This window comes from Cygnus olor, chromosome 5, assembly GCF_009769625.2.
Source record: "Cygnus olor isolate bCygOlo1 chromosome 5, bCygOlo1.pri.v2, whole genome shotgun sequence".
NCBI classification, from domain to species: domain Eukaryota; kingdom Metazoa; phylum Chordata; class Aves; order Anseriformes; family Anatidae; genus Cygnus; species Cygnus olor.
Genome location: NC_049173.1, coordinates 34,514,330 through 34,534,022, shown reverse-complemented (window position 1 = coordinate 34,534,022; position 19,693 = coordinate 34,514,330). Strand labels below are relative to the sequence as shown.

Here is a 19,693-nt window from a genome sequence, read left to right as displayed (position 1 = left end):
GTAGCTGGCAGCTGGCAAGCCAGGATGAGAGTCAGGAGAGTCTCTTACCTCTTTGTGTAGCCTGGCCTAAAAGAAATAGGCAAGAGCTATAGAAGGGTCTTTTCTCTACACGCATTTACCAGCAAGGCATGTAGATATTTTCACCCTTATCTTAAATCCTGTCTGATGTTCTGTCTGAAAAGCCACTGATAAGCTTAAAACAAGGAACCCAAACTGTCAAAATGGGCATCATGTTTGAATCTTTAATGCCTACCAGGGAGGGTCTCATCATGTTTGTGAGAGTTGTTCTGTTACTGCAAAGATCTGAGTGTTGTATCAGCTTTGTCAAGTCTGTGGGCTCCTGGGGTATCCTGGTTCAATTTCATTTTTCAGCTGTTGCTTTTTTTTTTTTTTTTTTTTTTTTTTGTTAGAAGTTTACCCTGTTAGATACTCTGCTTGATTTTACCTGAGGAAATTTTGATGGTAAATGGTGAGTACCTGCTCCTTCCTGGTTTTACCAGCCTCAAGCTAGTTAGAAAATACACATTCCTTAGAAAAGGGACCTAAGGGTCCCTCCTACAGCCTGCTACACCTTCTGCATGTCTATTAATGGAATTTGAGATGTACCCTAAAATATAAGAAAACGTGGACCAAAACAGAAACAGTAGTTTCTTGGACATTGTCATTGTGTTTTCCGTTACTGGATTTTTCCTGTTCTGTAGGCTCACGCTAGATGTGTCCCAGGTGCCTGTCCTGGGCCTTACCACTAGGCCCTCTTCTAGCAGAGGCACTTGCTAGCCAGTGTCTAGGATGGGATCCCTCAAGCTCCATCTATGCTCTCCAGTGCTTACTGTGGGGGGCACTTCCACTGAGTTTAAGAGATCCTCTGGAGGAGGGGATAGAGGCCTGGAGACTGGCCCAGAGTTTTTCTTTCCTTGAACTATTCAAGTCAGACTTTCCCAGGGGAAGGCTCAGGAGACAACAGCTCAGCCACTGCAGAAGCTAACAAAACAGTCCAGGCTTACCCACTTCCTGATCAAGTTTCTCAGCTTTGGACAAACAGCCAAGGCTGCTTGTTGATTCAGCACGTTTTCATGCATTTACTTGGTTTACGTGATTATTGAGCTTGGTAATGCTTATTTCATACTGTACAGAGTAGGATGATTTGATTTTGGGAATGATTGTTGCAGACAGGCCAATAGAAGAAATTAGGATTTAAGGAATGTTATTACAATGCTGAAGATCTCTTACCAGACAGAATGCTTTTGGTGGAATGTTGTACAGGATTGAGGTTTTTATTGTGCATTTTCCTGATGTGTGTAGAAGGGGAACACAGGTGATGGGTACTACCACCATTTTGTGAGAATACAGCATCAGCTCCAGCAGACCTCAAATGGTGATTTCATACCAGATATCTGGGCATGTCAGTAGCGGGATACATGGAAGGGCTATGCACTTGCATATCTGCTGTTGCAGTTTTCTGCCAGAAAAAAAGAAAAAAAAAAGTTGTCATTTTTATATCAATTTAATTACACTGCATTGTGTTGAAAACAACTAGACATTAGCATTTAAGATGAATGAATGTATGCCCAGATTTGGAGGAAAATGTGTTCTTTTTGTCTTGGTTTACTTTTTTTTTCTTTTTTTTTTTTTTTTTTTTTTGCTTGTTTGGGAGTCCTGAAAGAAGGAAAACATATAATCAAGCTGAACAAGTACACACATGAAAGTGGGGAAAAATCTGCCGGCATGTAACTCTACCCTAGGAACGTAAATAAAATTTGGTTGAAATGCAGAATCTTTAAAAGTTTTGTCCACAATGCCTTTGACTGTTGATTGAATTACTGTTGAGCTGCTGTTTTCCTACAGCCTACACATATCTACTGCTATCTTCTCTGATTTGTGCATTGTTAGACTGCCAGGTCATAGGTATCCATGCAAGTGCTGTACACTATCACTCCTTAATCTTGATTTGCTAATAGCTCTAAGCATCTTGGTGTGTACAGCCTTCCTCCAACACACACCTGTGGTGTTTAGCCATCAAATAAACTCAGCAAATTCCCTCCCCTTCTCTCTTCATACTTTCCCTTTCAGGCAATAAAGAAGGTGGGGCACAGATAAGCCACTTGGTGCTCAACAGGTGCCTCCTTAAAGTTTGCAGAGGTACTTCATGAGTCACTGCCAGCTGTTGCCTCTAACACTAATGTGACACCTGCATCTGACTTGTATGCAGCTGGGAGCACAATGGGATCCTACTGGAGTGCTTGTGAGGTAAGAAATTCAGACCAAAATTCATTAGAAGCTGAAGATGACCTGGGGTGGGTTTGTGACTGGGATTCTAGTGTCTAGAATAGGACTCAGGAGCTGTTAGTCTAACTTTCTGCATGTATTTACTTATGTCAGGCAGACTGACGGCTTTGCTGGTACTAACATCCCTGCGGAGGCATTTTTGGTGGTGGAGAGAAGTTCAGCTGCATTGGATGACCCATGCAGAGGCTGGGAAGAAGTCTGAGGTTTCTCACAGAAGTTTGCTGAGGACCTGGGCTGAAACTGTGGTTTGATGCAAGTGTGTTGGGATCTTTCTCAGTGCAGCATTTGCCAGCTATGAGTATTGTGGTTTGCTGTGCCTATGTAGCTGTGCTAGCAACCACCTGGTAGTGGTTTACATAGGAGAGACGCAGACTAACAACAGTAGTTAATCATGGACACAAAGATAGAACTAGTTTGACATTTGTGCATGGCTGACACCCAAGAAAATCTTGGTCTGTGAATTTATTTTTTTCTCCTCTCTTTTGGTGGAACATAGGCAGGGGAAGCCCCAAAACTCTCTATTGGGCTCCAGAAAGTCTCATGCTCTGTCCTCTCCTCAGCTCTGAAATTAACTTGCTCTCTGACTATGAATGAGTTATTTAATCATTCTGTGCCCATCTTCACTAGCTGTAAAATGGAAATTACAGAGCATTTCTGCATAACAGGGATATGTGTTAGCAAAAGAGTTCATTGAAACCAGTGAAGGGCTCAGAGACCTCCAGTATGGGACCTCCATGGCTTAACAAATAAACAGAGTGAAAATGTAAACAAACTGGCTAAAGAAACCCTACAAATCTATAGGTTTATCATTTCAAAATGAGGGGAGAGTAATGAACAGAATCTTGCAATGGTCTTCACATGGGAGATATGTGTTCAAAGCATGGAATGGGGCCCCTCATCCTCTCTGCTCTTCCCCCCGGACCTTAACCACTAAAACAGCCTCATGAGAAAGAATAAAGTTAAAGACATCTTAGTGATAGAGGGCAGGAGAACTAGTCTTCCAATTTTGTCGCATGGTGTTGAAAATTGCAACAAACATTTATGGGAAGACATGATTTATGAAGCATAAACAATCTAATGTTTATGCGAGTAATTGTTTTGTCATGTTCCTGCAGAGTGAAGAATGTCCGTGCAGCTCCCTCTCTGTAAAAATCATAAGGATGAGAAATCTGAGAAAGGCAGATCTCTGTGAGTATCACAGTTTTTCTTTGCACTTCCCAGTAGTTCAATTCTGAAAGCAGTGAGGATAACTGAACACTGTAACATGTATCTGTGTACAAAGCATCACCATGGTTTCAGATATTGTTCCATATTTGAATATGTGCTATTCTTAGAACACACTCTTTTATAAACAATACCTTTCAGTTTATAGAAGTGTTACTCTTAATGGAAATACCAAAAGTCAGCTGTGGTATTCTGTGAAGTGTCTTAACTGCTAACAAGTAAGTGTCAGTTACAGTTTCTGACGTGCTGTGATGCAGGCTGTGCCTCTGCTTCTGGATGAAAATGCCAGCACTGATGATGAGTGGTTGCTACAGGCTGTGGGGTAACATGTGGAGTTCTGCTATCACCTGTCCATCTTTTGCAGGCAGTAGAAGTACATTCAGGCACATCTATATTTCTATATCTGATTTTTAAAAAAGAGAAAAAAAAAGGCATTATATAGCTTATTGTCAAACAACTTTTTCTGGGAATGGTTTACTGAAATGTATTTGAAATACCAGACTTGCAAGGCAAAAACAATATGACTGAAATGTTTCTGGGGGCTTGGAGTAGTGGGTGAGAGTGGAAAAGAGAAAATCTCAGTGGTTACTCAAGTAGGACAAACCAAACTGATGGGACAACTCAAATATCTGTCTTGGAGAGAAAACAAGGCAGGAATGCAGTGGGAAGGAAGTGAATGCGTACCTTTACGTAGTAAGTAAACCCAAGTGAACTCAGCAAGAATAATTGCCTCCATGGAGACCACATGGCTTTCTGAAAAATATTGGACTGGCCTCAAAGGTTTTGCTAACCATTTTAAAAGGCTAGTGTATGTTGTTAAAGGTCAATAAATGATAAATTATTCACTGTTAAAAAGCAAATTGAAACCGAGTAATATATATATATATTTTCTCTACATTATAGATCCAAAGGACTAACACTAGCATCTCTAAATAAAATTACAAATAATTTCAGGCTTAGGATTAGTCTTTGCTCAGTTATTATTTTGGAAAATACTTTTTGTGGGAATGCATTTCTCATGTAATTCACAAATTTACTCACATATTTGTAAGTATTTGAAACATTTCAAACAAAACATATTTTAGGAAAAGCAGAGAACAGTGGCTATATTTCCCATTCACTGTTATTTGTTTTATTTACTATTTTTGTATAATTTAAAGTTGTTAAGAGAGAGGGAGTTGCTGACAGAGTTGAAAGAGGGAACAGAAATAGGTTTTGCAACTTGAACTATCTGTGCTTTGACGGAGTCAGTCGGATTAGGCCCAACTGTAGCTTTTGGAAGACAGTGTGTCGAAGACAAGTATGCTTTGCTTTTCTTGCTCTGTGGCACTGTGCAGCTAAAGGAGAGCCAGTGTCCTCCCTCGTGCAGAGGAGCTGCTATCCACAACATCTTTGCCTCCTTAGATCTTGCACAAGTTGTATAATAGAGTATTTGTTTTATATTACAGGATATCTATGTCAATTAGCTATGATCATGATCTCCTAGCTTTTTCCTTCTGTGTCAAACAAAAGGTCGTATTTGTATGTGGTGTGAGCATAATAACAAGAATTAGGCTACTAATGTGTGTTGAAATCTGATATGAGTAAGGCTTACTCATGAATCAGAAGAATTTGCTCCAACATATGTAGGATATCAGGCAACTACAATCTAAGTAGTACACCTAATTCCCAAGACAATGGTGTCCCAATTTCTGGGCATATTTGAGTTTAGCTAAAGTTTTTCTATAAAAAGTTGTAATAATGGTGATACCAGACCAGTCCAAAGGTTCATCTGGTTCTGTAGTCCTCAGAAGTGGCCTACAGCAGATGCTTCTGGACAGGAGAAACACTAAGGCATGCTTTTCACCACACCACTCTCCCACAGATCTCCTGAGAGATCTGTGTCTCACAAGGTCTGGCTCCTGATTCAGTAGTATTCTTTGGGGTGGTCTGTATGCTTATATCACAATTAAATAGTTATGGACATTATTATTTTTTTAAAATCTTATTTGCCTTGCTTGGGCAGCAGAAATGCCTCCTAGAGAAATTCTGATATTTTCTGGCTGGCCTGAAAAGGCCTTTTCTACATATTATTTAGGGTTCTTTCTCACACAAAGACAACTGCACCCTTGCATTTATTCCAGAACTGGCAGACAACTTAGCATTAACAGCTGCACAGCTGCAGCTGTCTCTTGTTTTTAAACCGTGAAAGCTTTGTGGCTGTCACAAATGTACCCACTGCTCCAGCAGAATCTGGATTCACTGTCTGGGTGGTGCTATTTCTCTGCAGCTGTACAGGATAGTGTGTGGATAAATGTTGCCCAAAGTGAACATCCGTCATCCAAACAGGGTGGCTTGAGGCACAGGCAAAACAGGGAGCTGTGACACATTCCTAGGGGCAGGTATATGGCCATGGCTGTTTTCTCCTGGCAGAGAAGAGCCAGCCTTGCTGCTGCTGTTGGGAGAAGAGTTATCTGTGAACTGTAGCCAGCAGGAACCACCAGGTACAGGAGTCACAGGCCGAGGCCCATGGCCTCTCCACATTCCTGTGTTCCCATCGAAGTGCACAAGGGACAGGAATGGCTGCACTGGATCAGACCAAAGGTCTCTCCTGCTGAAGTCTGAGAGCAGCCAAAGGCAGGTGCCTGGGGAGGAGGATGAGGGTAAGGTGAAACAGTATAGTGTTCTCTCATCCTCCAAGCACTTCAGATGTGGTGATATCCCAGGCCAAACGGCATGTCTATGAACGCAGCCACTCTTCTAGTCTCTTCTTGAGCCAATGTAATCTTTATGTGCCAACAACAATCTTTGTCCAGACGCTGGTTTCCTTGTCACAAAAACCTTTGCTGCTATTTAAATGCTCATCTTTGCAGTGGCAAAATCGGTTTGGCTTTTGCTACTGAAAGGCCTTGAATTTGTTCTTCCATCCAGTGGCTTCCTGTGACCTTCCCTTGTTTTTTTCTGTCAGTTGGCGTGGTGGAGCTTGGCTTTCAGAAGCTACCACCATGTGTGGGAAGAGATCAGTTGTTGCAAAAGTCTTGTTTGTCAAGGGCTGATCCACCAGCCAAGATCTCTAAAAGAGAGAGCTGAGACTTCATCCTCATGTCCCCACGTTGATTTCGTCACAGCCCCCTTTGAAGCCACCTCTGTGCAGCACCCTGCATTTCTACCATGTAAGAATTTCTTTCTGGAAAGACTTCTCTGCAAGCCAAGTACAACTGCATTTCAACCTAACAAGAATTAGACCCATACTGTGAAAATTCCCCTTTGTCGATCTTGTTTTCAGTGAGGCTATTTGCTAGACCATCTTGCCCTACTTTGCATTTAGCGAAGTCCAAGATTCCAGAAAGTGTTTCCTGAAATGCCCAAGTGATACATTTTTTTATTTTTTATTTTTAAAGTGACAGCCTAATTCTAAATTAGTGTTTTCATTAGATAAATTATGAAACTTGTTTTTATATCTTGCTATAGTGCTAAATCTGTGTCTTGTTGCTGTGTCATTTCAGTAACAAACTCATAATACTGCACTGATCATTGATTTTAAAAGTTGAAAGGCAGTATTACTATTTTTTCTCCATATCATCTAAATCCTGGGTAAACCACAACAGTGAGACTTTAGTTGCTGTGTTATCCAAAAGAAACTTTGATAGGAAAAGGAATGACTGAAGACATGCTAAACAAGCTGCATACGCTGCTTCTTACCCTTTCCACTGCCTGTAGTATGAGTGTGAGGGGCCAGCAGCAGCTGTAGTGTGAGGCAGGCAGGCAGATAGTGTGAGCCAGCCAGCACTAATGCCTTAGGGTGAAATCAGTCTTCTGTTAAAATGAACGTGGTCACTGACTTTTGCTATGGTTGAGGGAAATCCTCAAACATGGTCCTATGATTAAGAACATTGCTGCCCCTGGAAGACATCTCATATAGGTTCCTCATGCTACTAGCCCCTCAGGAGGTCTGTGTTTGTATTGAGAGAAATCCTAAAAGCAGCCTAAGAGAAATGCTTGACTATAGGTCAATGCTTGTACCTGAACAAAGACAGAGAAATAGTTACGTAGATAACTACAAAGTTGCAACAAGGCCTGTAAACAGTGATTTCCTAATTGGTTAAGAAACTGAAATAAAAACACACAAAAGAAGCAATTGCTGATCACCAGAAACTCCTCCCTGTGATGTCATACCCGAAGCAAGGCTTTTCTTACTGTAATTGAAAGCTGTTCAGATCAGGATCAAGGTCTAATTGCATAACTACTAATTGCACCTGGCAAAATGGAGCTTTGGTCCTGACCAATGTTTCTCATAGAAAAGTAACAGCCACAGTTAATAATATGAATAACAAATGGATGGGTGATCTTAATGAATATTGTCTGAATCAACTTTACAGTTGCAGTTGTTAACAACCTCTGTTCCCTTCTATTAAATCTTACCATTTTTTTCTTTCACTCATCATCCAACTCTGCTCCCACTCTTCTTCAGTTCACAGCTACTATCTAACTATGTGCAAAAACCAGTTTCCCTGTGATCACACATTTTTTATTTTCTAGTTCAGAAGACTATTTCTAGGCCTTTCCCTTTCCTGTTTCTCAGACCCTTAGTGAATTGTTGGTAGAAACACCAAGATGGAGTGTACTGTATACATTGTATTATACGTTGCATTGTATACAATTGAATTGTACTGTATAGATGGTAAGAAGCATGGAAATGAAAAGCCTTTGCTGGGACTTCATAGCAGTGTAAGCTGCTACTAAAAGAGACAATGCTACGTACAGTCAAGGAGGTCACTAAAATTTGTTTAAGGAATCCTGATCAGGGCACCTCCTTGCAGGTGGAAATGCCTACTGCTAGGTATCAATGGGTTGTATGTAAGCACACATGCGTCTTCCTGTAGCCATGCTGACTTCTGTGTACCTTCTGTGTGCAAGAATAGAAAGCTGTTTTGGTGGTTAAAGGTATTATATACAACGTTCCCTCATGACTTGCTGTAGACTTGTGGTGTAACCTTGGAAAAGGTGTTTTTACTCAGAGCCTTAGTTCCTCATCTCTAAAGTAAGGACTGCAGAATGGGTATTAGGCACCTTGCAGGGGCATTAGGAGGATAAACTGTTTAGTGTCTGAAGGACTGGTGAAAGGAGTCAACTTTGATAAAAGTGTCAGGCTCATCCCTGTCTCAAAGGTGAAAGCTGGGAGAAGCTACCATGCTCTAATACTGTACCAGCACAAGTGGTACTGCAGCTGTTGTCTTTCACTGAACAGGGATGATCTTATAAAAGTTTTCGGTGGTACTACATGCTCTTAGTAGACTTCACTATCCTCTTGTTCAGAGGAAATACCTATCTAATGAGTGGTTGAAATGGGCTTTTAAATGTTTTATAATTTTTAAAATCTCAAAACCTGTTTTAAAACAGGTTGGAAGAGGGCGGAGGCAATGGAAATGAACAAGGGAGAAGCTCGGGTGGAGAAGAGAAGCTGGAATGAGTAGGTGATGATGGCAGCAATGTAGAACCAAACCATGTGTTTTGAGAAGACACAGGTCTATACAGAGCTTCATGGCCCTTCATTCTTTCTCCGCCACTTGGATTGCAGAGCTATAGGCTGTGGCACACTGCTCAGAACATGACTTTGTTTCAAACATGACAAGCTCATGTTTGAGCTTGGAAAGTTCCAGCAAACCTGGATGGACGTCTGTGCAAGAGCTATGTTTCATGAAGTGCTGTGCTAATAAATAACACAGCACAAGACTAGCATTCAGTTTCTTTCAAATATATGCAGGCAACTTCAGGGGTTATCAACAGATAATAGCAATGCCATATGTGCTCTGATTTCTGAATAGGCATTCTGTATTTACAAATTTCTTTGGGCTGAGTTGCGTAATGCCTTCTCAGTCCTTATGAAGCTAAGCTGAGCAGTGCCTTTTGCCATGCTTATCGTCTCCCACGTCTTCTTAAAAGTTATTGTACCTTGGCATTTTTGACCATCTTTGATAATGATCATATTTTTACTCTGTATCCTGCTTACTATTGCAAAGTAGTGTATTGCATTTAAGACCAAGGTATACTTTGACAATGAACAGTGACCACAAATAGAATATCAGCAGATCTGTTATAGTACTATTAGTTGTTATGTGGCACATTCCAAGAAGTTCATAAAGAACGTGAAGATTGATACACATATTTACTCATTGCAGGACTTGCTTCAAGATATTTGAGATAGTCCTTTGATGAGGAGAAGAAGGTACAACTTCCTGCCTTCAGTATTTTAATGTGAAAAATACTTTTTTTTTTTTTTTTCATTGAATACCAACAGATTTTCTTACGTACTATTAAAGATCCCGCAGAATCTGTTCTAATTCAGTCCTGGTTGCTCCGGTTTCATCAAGACAACAGTATCTTCAGATCATCCAGTTGTGCATTAAGCAATGTGACTGATACTGTAATCAGTGATTCACTCCTTCCCGTACATGCTGAGCAGAGAGCAGCTTTGTTTTATGCATGCGTGCTCTTAGCGCTCCTTCACAAGCATGAGATGAAGCATGCTGCTGAGGTGAGCCTTTTGCTAGAAGAGCAATGTGATAGGGCTTGTGGGATGTCAGAGTCCCTGTGGAGGCTTATCCTGAAGCAGTGCCAGGGAAAACCTTGCCCTTGAGGACTTTTATCAGTGATGTTCTCCAGAGAGGAGCTTCAGCCAACCTTTTTGCTGAATTGAGGCCATTGATTACCTTACAGATAACGGCCAAGAATCTTGAGGTAATTTGCTATTATGTGGGAGGCCAATGTAAAGAAGAGTGTTTTTTTATATGGCAGTGCTAGTCTGCATCACTGAAAAGGCACGTGAGGGTTTCCACATGAGGCTATGGCTTTCCTCCCAGGTAATTTGTCTTGCTGTATCCTCAGCAAGAGGCAATGAAGTAGTGCTGCAATAGTAGCCAGTGAAGTTTAAAAGAAAGATTCGCTCACAAATGTTGGAGATGGTGCTTATATCCTATTCTGCTATTAAATTGACAATCTTTTTGAATGTCCACCTGGCAAAGGTATATTCATTTTCTATTTATCCAGGCCTAATCTTTACAACATTTCTCTCCAAAGTTCCCTTTCTGTCCAAGAAGAAAATGTAGACAGAAAAGTTTTGGGGTGAAAATGCTTTTTGTAAGTCATATATATTCTTAATGTTTTCATTCATTCTTATTCACAGAAAAGTTGCTGTAAACTCCTAGATCAGTTGGGAGAACTGGAGGATTCCAGCCAGAAGTGTGAACTCATTTAGTTTAACTGTGAAAAGGGGATTAGTTGTAGTCCTATGATAAAAGACAGTCTGGATGCTGTGTGTTTATCAGTGGTTTACTTTCATGTAAAAGAAGCTGACAGTGACGTCTTTGTAGAAAAGATATATGTAATGTGAAGACTTGATTGCCAAAAGCAAAGCACATGGTACACATACAAGCATAGTATATACATCAGGATGAACCATTGCTTTGATATAAACTTTTAATCCAGACCTAATGAGGAAATAAACTAAAAACAAGCTGTAATTTCTGTCTATGTTATGCCCTGTATGTTCAAAATTTGAATCATAAAATTGTCACTGACATTTGCAGTAGCTTTGCAAATAATGAGGCCTTCCATCATCCAGATATTATCTGGGAATTTTTCACTTGGGCTCGTGTACAGTATAAGGATTTCTCTATCACTTCCTTCCCGGACAGTCAAGTCTGGGATGGAGACTGGTTAGTTGGTTTCCATGCAATATAATTGATATATATAATAATCATGCCATGATTATTCTGTTTATTGCCTTCCAGCATAAACATGGGCATCACGTGGCAGCAAGTCCTGATTCCATATGATACGTTTGTAGGTTCACCGAGACTGGTCCTCTTCTCCTGAAGCAGGATCAAATTTACTTTATCTGTCACTGATAAATTATCTGAGTAGGAGTACTGTCTGAAATGAATAATAGAAAATTTATAAAAAGGCTCTCAATAGAGCTCACTAGAGCGCTTTTAGAGCTGGAACAGTTTTCCTACTATGTCTTTTGTTTATTTCCACCTTGCCATGCAGAGACACTGATCATTGTCCTCTTTTTTACACTCATTTGGACATTCCATAACTGATTGTTACCCTCTTCTTTGTCATTCTTTGTTGTTGAATTAGCAAACTCAATTCCTTCAGCTCTTTCTCATATGCTAGGCTGATTAAGACAGTCCTCTTCAATCTGGATATGTTTCATTTCAACAGCTGGTCACAGTTAAGTCTTTAAAGATGGAGGTAGCAAGTGAGTGGAAGAGAGCTAGAATCTGGAAGACACTGGGCATCCACTTGTTCTTGTCCATGGCTGGGAGTGTATGCAGACATTTCAGTCTCCTGCACTTACATCTAGCATTACGTATTTGGGATCTGGTCCTATAGTTATATAAATCTACATTGTGTTTGTAAGTTGTCTGATAAGTCCAACAGCAGTATAGTTTTGTGGCATAATTTGTTATTTTTCATGCAGTGGTCTAGTTGTAATTGCTTGTTTTCATATTCAAATGTCTTTATCTGCATTCTTGTCTTGGGCTATGTTGAGACTGAGGCCTTACTAGTTGCTAACTGAGCTGGTGTTAGTGTTGATCATCAAGATGTGGGAGTTTGTTTTGCTCTTATTAATGGTGAACAGTCTTGTTAAAGACTGGAGTAACTTTTGCTACAGGTCTGCTGTGTTCAGAGAGGATGACAGATTGAAGAAAGTTCCCAACACAGCTCTATCTAGATGCAGGTCAAGAGTGTAGCACTGGCTTCTTTGATAAAGAAACTATCTAAAGCCCATCTTCTCAAACAAACTTCTTATCTAGTATGTATGACAAAGAGATTTCCCAGACCACAAGTGAACAAATTCTCAGAAACACACATACCTTCTCCTCTTGCACTGCCCGAAGATGTACCTATGCAAAGTTAATATTCTCTTTGTCACTTATTAAAAATCAATGGAAGAATTGTAGAAAATATTGTGGGGGAAGACAGCTAAAAAATGCTTTTATGACCTCCTTAACCAATAAATTGTTATCTAAAGGTATATTACATGTATTTAGCATTTTAAAATTATAGTAATGAGTTTAAATTATCCTAATATTACTTATAAGTATTAGAGAGGTCTGTATTTGTAATGGTGAAGTCTTTTCTTCTCCACTGTGGACAGTAAGGTGAAAACTATCAAATGCATGCTGAAAATCTGGAAGATGTTTCATGTTCAGGTTGTATGAGAAGACTTGAAAGATAAATCATATGTAACATGATTGCAGAAATTGTTTTAAGCAATACCTATTCATTGCCACATGAGTAATATGACAAGTTTAAAGAAAGTGTGGAATGGGAACCAAAGACTGACAGAGAAAGAAAAACATAATTACTGATAAGGTGCTCTTTTCTTGTGGGTCATCTGGTAATAATAATAGTAGTTATTTTTTGTGTGTGATGCTTTTAATCATGGGATGTCAAAGCAAGTGACAAAAGAGGAAATGATCGTTATCACTGTTGTATTGATGGGAAAATGCAGATAGAGAAGATTAATTTAAATGGAAGCAATTGCCAGCAATGACCTAGCAGCCTGGAACAGAGCTGGGATTGGAGCCAACATGTCATGAGACCTTTTCCAGCAGGTTACCTGCTTGGTCATGCTGCCTCTCAGCATGTATCCCATAGTCCCAAACTGTCTCATATTACACCAAATCTGACCTGCTACTGTGATTACAAAATGAGTTCTAAAGGTTGGAGACATTAGAGACAACTGTGGTTGCCCAGCAGACAAAAGAAATGTCTGTTGTGTAAACATGAGTACAGAACAATGTACAGAACCTAGGATAGCAGATTTGCTCCAAATTGGAGGGCTGGTAAGAGTGAACAACAGTGCAGAGGGAGTGAGTCCTGCCATGCTCTTCTCTTCAGGGTCTCAACAAACTGGGGACATATCAGTAATGGGTTTTGTTAAATAGAAATAGCGCTTTTTTTTTCTTTTTGTTTCCTCACCAGTTCCTTTTACTGGGATAATTGGATATTAGGACGTATAGATATATTAGAATATTAGCTTCTCTGAATCTCCATTAATGACCAGAGCTTCAACCTGCTTGACAGAACAAGTAGTAGTGAAGGTTGTTGAGTAAGAATGTTTAGGAAAAGTAATAAAAACAATATCTCCTTTTTGCAGTTTACCATCTATGCAGTGCTATAAGCTTATGTTCTAAGATTTTTATCGTAATATGTTAGTTACAATATATCTTTTTTAATACAGTTAGTCAAACTGACTGCTATGTAAGCCTGTCCTTGCCTACTGCTTCCTCTGAGACTGTCCGGACCAAAACCATCAAGAACTGCAAAGATCCAATCTGGAATGAAACATTTTGCTTCAGGATCCAGAGCCAAGTAAAAGTAAGATGCAGAGTGCATTTGTTTTTCTATTTGGGCAGAGATCTCATTTTGTGATCCATATGTAGGGTACCATAAAAATAGCTATGTGCGAGGGACTGGAGGGATGGTGGGTAAGAGAATGTGCAGTAGCATGCAGCAGCAAAATTAAATTTTATTTTTGTGTTGTGTAGAAGATAGATGAGATATTTCACAACTATTCATATAATGTTCTACTGCTTTTCACTTTTTCTCTTTTATTATTTTTCCTTTTTTTTGAAGAGTAAAGGTGAGAATTTCAGAGTAGACTGAAGAGCATAAGACAGACACATATGAACTAAGTAATGAAAGCAAGCCTGAGTGCTTTTTTTTTTTTACTATTTCTTTGGAATTACCTCAACTTTAAAAAAAAAAAAAAAAAAAGGCAAACAAAACAAAATTTTCAAGTTTGCAGAAGACCAGCTAAGTTTTGCTTAAGATAGGCTGTAAGCCAACCTTTCTTCATGCCTAGGGCTATCAAACCTTGTTTTAAGACTTGCACCCTTCAGTTCCTGGTGCTGCTGACAGAGCAGGTGAACTGCAGTTCAACCAGGTGCCAAATCAGCAGGCCATTCCCCCACCTGTCTTATCATCAATGCCAACAGGACACAGCTGCACCACAGGGTCTTCAGTCAACAATACCTCTTTCCTTTGTCCGCAGAAGTTGCCTATGCATGAGCCTCAGGCTCAGTTCTGCCGGGTGAGGTGGTGTTTCATACACTTTTTCAGCTTCAACACGTCTGCTGGTCTGTGGCCTAAGTCCAGTGTTTTCCTTGCAGACCTAAAAAAGTCCAGCTTCTTTCAAAATACCACTGAGGCACAATTTCACTAAGCCCTTCAGGTTTAGCAGGAAGGCAGAAGGCAAGGCATGAACATTTTAGCATGAGAACAAACACCCACTGCTCTGTACCTCTTGCACCAGAACACTAGCACTTTGCAATGGCTTGTGTCTGACAAGTATTTCAAAATTGCGATACCAGATGTAATAGCCAAAGAAACATGTCAGAGCCAGTGGCCGCAGGAAGCTGCTTGAACCAGTCCTGCAAGGACTTACGTTTACTCTGCAGTAAATTTGTGGCAGGACATATGGCAGTAGCCCCAGCAATTTTTGGTGAGCGGCAGCAGCAGTATGGTAGTGGCTGCTGTCACTTTAGTGTGGGCTGCACAAACATGTTCTGGGAATTCTGGACAACAACACACGCTGGCATGTCTGCCACTGCAACCTCACTGCTGTCTGAGTTCAAAAGGCCAAGTTAAGGTTCTCATGGTTTTCTCTGCATACACTGGAATTACTCTGCTCCTTGCCTCCTGAGCAGAGCCAGAGTCTGGTGCTCTGCTTATTTTCTTCTCACTTGTCATGTGTATAGTTCAGGAATTCATCTTGCCAAATTGTGGGAGCTAGAGCTCAGTGAAATCACACAATATACTGTCACCATGGAATATAAAAACATTTTGATGTTCAGCTGTTTCCTGTCAGGAACTGGTGTGTTTATTGGAAGGGATCTGTTCTGGTGAACTTCTGACAGATCACCACCGCCTGTGAGGATGGGCTTCCCCAGGCTGCTGCAGGGGGCAGGCGGCCTCTCCACCACCAAGCTGGCAGCCTCCAGTCCCTCTGAGGGTCAACTTGGGATGGTGTGTCTCTGCCAGCGCTTTCACAAGGCACCTGGTGCCTTCATGTCCTCTGTCAGGAGCAGGGAACCACCCAGAGGCCCTTCTGCCTTCAACGCTAGAAAACGTCCACCATTTAGCCAAATAAGGACAGTCTGCTGCAATAATAGATGTATCTATTACTGTAATATATATTTCTGTGATATATATATTTCTCATCCTCTTCAATTATATTCTTCAGCCTGTGAACCTAATTGCTGTGGCTGCTTTTCTCTGCTTCTTGTCAGTCTGTTTTTCTTAGCAAGGTGGTGGACAGAAATCCAGAGCTCCACGGATGACCCTCTCTGCACTGAGGATAATTTTTTCTGTTTGAACCACAGTGTAATGCATTTACACTTGTGCCCTTAAAGGAGAGCAGCCTTTCTGTCTTCTGACATCAAACTGCAAACTGAAATTTGCTAACACTTGCCATCTCTCACTTACCAGCTTCTTCCAGAAAGGTTAGATGTCGATATTTCCCAGAATACTTGGAACTGGATCATCTTTCTTTAAGACCATTAGTATATTAAGTTGGCTTTTGAGTTTGTGATTTATTCTCAACTTTTAAGGCAACAAAGCTCATGTGATCACACTTCTTGCGCATGTGTTTGTGTGTGAGATTGTGGGCCTATCAATGTGATAAGCATCAAACCCGTTGGCAAATTTCACTTGAATCTGACAGATAAGGAGCAACCTCTGAGATAAGAGGTCCTTGTAATTTTCATGAAAATGAGCTGCCTCAGTTATTGGGGCCTGAATTATGTCCCCACTGGGAAAACAGCTGCTCATGTTACTTTGCTCACCACTGTGGGAGGCACCTCTGAGCCAGCCGGCGTGCAGCTGCAAGAAGCCCCTGGTGGAGCTGCGTCCCCTCCGGCCGGGCCAGACCATGGGTGGCAGAGGAGGGAGAGGAGAAGCTCCCTGCCATGACAGGAAGGATCAGGAGGTTGAGAGGTGCAGGATGAAATCCAGTGGAAACAGGCCTTTGTTCTGCTGCTTCTGTGCATGTTTTTTGCCTATTTAACAAAAACATATCCATTTCTGCAGATTGCTTGGTAATTAGCTCCATGTGTGATCTGTTTAATAATTTACAGGATATAATTATGTTATAATTCAGTAGTTATATGGCTCTTCCTTAATGTATTTTAATCACTGCTTATATCCAAAGATACACACACACATATAAATATATTCATATATATTTTTTCCTCATAAATAATAATAAAGTCCTGGCCACTGGGTGATTTCCTACAGTTCAGGGAAAAATGGTGACCTCAAATCAAGCTAGAGGTTGATCGTGTTTCCCAACATGGGACCTGCGCGTTCAATGGTTCTGCTAGCCTTTGTCATTTAAATTACTCTGCGGAGGAAAATCATCAACAAACTCAACTACTTTAAGATTCTGAATATTTTTATTCAGCTCTGTGTAGATGAAAAGTTGACCATGCTCTCTCATGTCTCCCCGTTCTCTGTCTTCCTTAAATCTCTGAGCACATCATCTCATTCCTCCATAAGGTCTCCAAATAGAAATGTTCTTAATCCTCTACCTCTATTCACAGAATGTTCTTGAACTGAAAGTCTATGATGAAAATGCAATCACTAAAGATGATCTCCTCTTCACTGTCCTCTTTGATGTTGCTAAAATACAGCTTGGAGAAACTGTTCGCTTGACATTTCGATTAAACCCAGAGGTGAGGAATAAAGTAGCCGTGACCACAGAAAAGGAATGTAGTTTTGCTGTTACCTCCTAAATAACTTATTGTAAAGCAATTGTAGGTGGGAGGGTTTATTTCATATTCATTTGTACTTTATTAATCTGAAAAATACCATTCAAACCTAGTTCAATAGAATGCAAAGTGCTCCTTCTGTTGGATGTCATGCTGAAGGTTTTTGCTAGCTCCTCCGCCCTCTTCGTAGGACTTTTTTTTTGGCAGCAGAGTTCCCTTTTTTCCTCTTTCTTGACTCTGTTGCTCTGATAGATTTTGCTGGGGATAGAAGATTCCATCACCACTGAGCAAAGTTTTTCTGTCAGAATTTCTTTTCCTGGGACCAGCACTTATGAGTTTTGGCATATGCTGACACAGATGTTGGAGTGCTCAGTTAAAAACTGATAGCCTGGCCTGTAAACTTTTCATGCATTCCTAAATGTAACACAAAGATTCGTGCTGAGATGTTAAAGCTGGTAGATGGCCATCTGCTGTATTTCATTGCTTTAGCCTGTCTGAATACATATAAGATGATATCAACAAGGATGTCCAATTTAGATGTTTTTGTAGATATGCTGTTTCACTGACTTTTCTTATTGGTAAGTATTGGTATTCAGCTTACACAGAGGTAATATCGGCAGGAAGTCTATAAACTTGTTTAGTAGTTGGTCAATGTATTATCCTTGTTATGGGAACCCTTCCCATCAGAAGAATCGAGAATGCCCGGTGCTATCCAAGACTATCAGTTCTGTGATAGCATTACCCAAAAAAGCCAAAGACAGTTTTAAGCCAACACTTCTGACAGACTTAGGACTGGGGATTCCCTGTGTGATCATTGTATTCTGCCTCACTACTTAATGGACAAGCACAGGCAGTCTGAGGAGGGAGAATACCTTCCAAAATCACTTTAACTCAATTGCCTTCAATCATCTGAGCATACCCTAAAACAGGAAAATTAGACTTCAAGAGCTATTTCAGGAGCCCAAATAATCATTAACAAGCATAGCTAGCAAGAAAGAAAATTAATTTGAATGCTTAAAATGAATTAATCTTTTACAGACACAAGAGCTGCTGGAGGTTGAATTTGCATCAGAGAGCATGTGAGTAAAATCCATATGGAACTGAAGAACTGTAAAACACGTGCTAGGGTTTAATGTAGTTTAAAATAGCATCACAGCCACAGATAGTGTTTACCAAGTTAGCTGCATATTGGCAAAAACACTCTTCCTTATCTACCAAGAATCATCCTGGATGCTAATTTATTCTGATATTTCCTAGAGGAGGGAGAAAGATACTAAAAACTGCAACAAGTGTGCTAAATATTTCTTACTATTCATTACCATGAAAAAAAAAAAAAAGAAAACCATATTTCAGATGTCTTTGAAAACAGAAAAAAAATAATCAGTGACCTATTACAGACTGTGCTAGATGAGACAACCTTTTAGGAAAATGTTATTCCTGCTGTTCATTTAAAGAGGTATTTAGTACATATTAGTTCTGATTGCATTTTTTTTCTGTCTTTCAGTCCGGTTCCTCCTGAAAGTCTTGTCAATAATGGTGTATTAGTGGTAATTTTAAACTATTTCTCTTTTCTGCTGTGTTCATTTTCCTACTAGTGTTGGGAGGGATGAATGTGGGAGGTGCCCCAACATCTCACTGCAGGTAGAGCTGAAGGAGACGGAGGTGAAGGGGGTCAGACACTGGCAGCTGTCTGCCTGTGTGGCTCTGTGGGGGAGTATGTATTTGGAAAGAGTGAACACAGTCACTGGGGATATCCACAGATACGTCCTCTATCACCAGCTGATAGCAAGCTTCTTGGCAAAGCCTGAAGTGCTCTTTCATCGGCTTACTACATTTGTGTCATTCCTTTTGGGGACTGCTTTAGGGACTCTCTCACAGCTGTCCGTATCCTGGATGATGTGGATTTGACTGGCCTATCAATTCACCCTCAGGAATCCTCAGCATGCTCCTGTTCCTTCCTTGGTTATATCCTCTCCCTTCCCAGCCCTGTCCCTGCAGACAGACCACACTGCCACAGCCATTTTTCTTTCAGCTGAAACCCCAGCACACCATCAGAGTGCCAAAATCTTTCTCTTACAAGCCTACCAAACACAAAGTGGACTGTTCTTCAGACCCCAGCAACCTAGGTGGCCAGAAATAAATAGCAGTGAAGTGACTCAGGTGTCGCACATTTTGGATATTTAATCATCTCATCATTCATCCCTTCTGCAGTCTCGTGAAATTTCCTGCTTGGAAGTTCTGATAGACAATAAACAGATGAAGAAAGAAGCTTCAGGTTAGACTTTAAACTAGAAACAAAAATATGTTTGACATTTTTTATTAACATCAAAAAATGCAATACAAAAAAAAGGAAACGTGGTGACTGGGTTTTAAACTCCGTGAAGTATAAACCATTTGGATATTTCAGAACTTTTTTTTGT

The 19,693-nt window shown here is 40.4% G+C and overlaps 1 protein-coding gene across 3 annotated transcripts in view; it reads left to right on the top strand.

The window, feature by feature from the left end:
- Positions 1-1,891: 1,891 nt before the first annotated feature.
- LOC121071426 (cytosolic phospholipase A2 epsilon-like) overlaps positions 1,892-19,693 on the top strand; it is a 31,107-nt gene continuing 13,305 nt past the window's right edge. The window contains exons 1-7 of one of the 3 annotated variants that reach the window (XM_040559677.1): positions 1,892-2,247; positions 3,402-3,474; positions 13,745-13,881; positions 17,106-17,237; positions 18,312-18,352; positions 18,778-18,820; positions 19,485-19,548. In XM_040559677.1, the coding sequence (XP_040415611.1) occupies positions 2,221-2,247; positions 3,402-3,474; positions 13,745-13,881; positions 17,106-17,237; positions 18,312-18,352; positions 18,778-18,820; positions 19,485-19,548 (517 nt within the window). In that variant the 5' untranslated portion in view covers positions 1,892-2,220. Of the gene's footprint in view, positions 2,248-2,317; positions 2,400-3,401; positions 3,475-13,744; positions 13,882-17,105; positions 17,238-18,311; positions 18,353-18,777; positions 18,821-19,484; positions 19,549-19,693 lie in introns of those variants that run through there. The other 2 variants (XM_040559678.1, XM_040559676.1) reach the window with 2 other exon arrangements.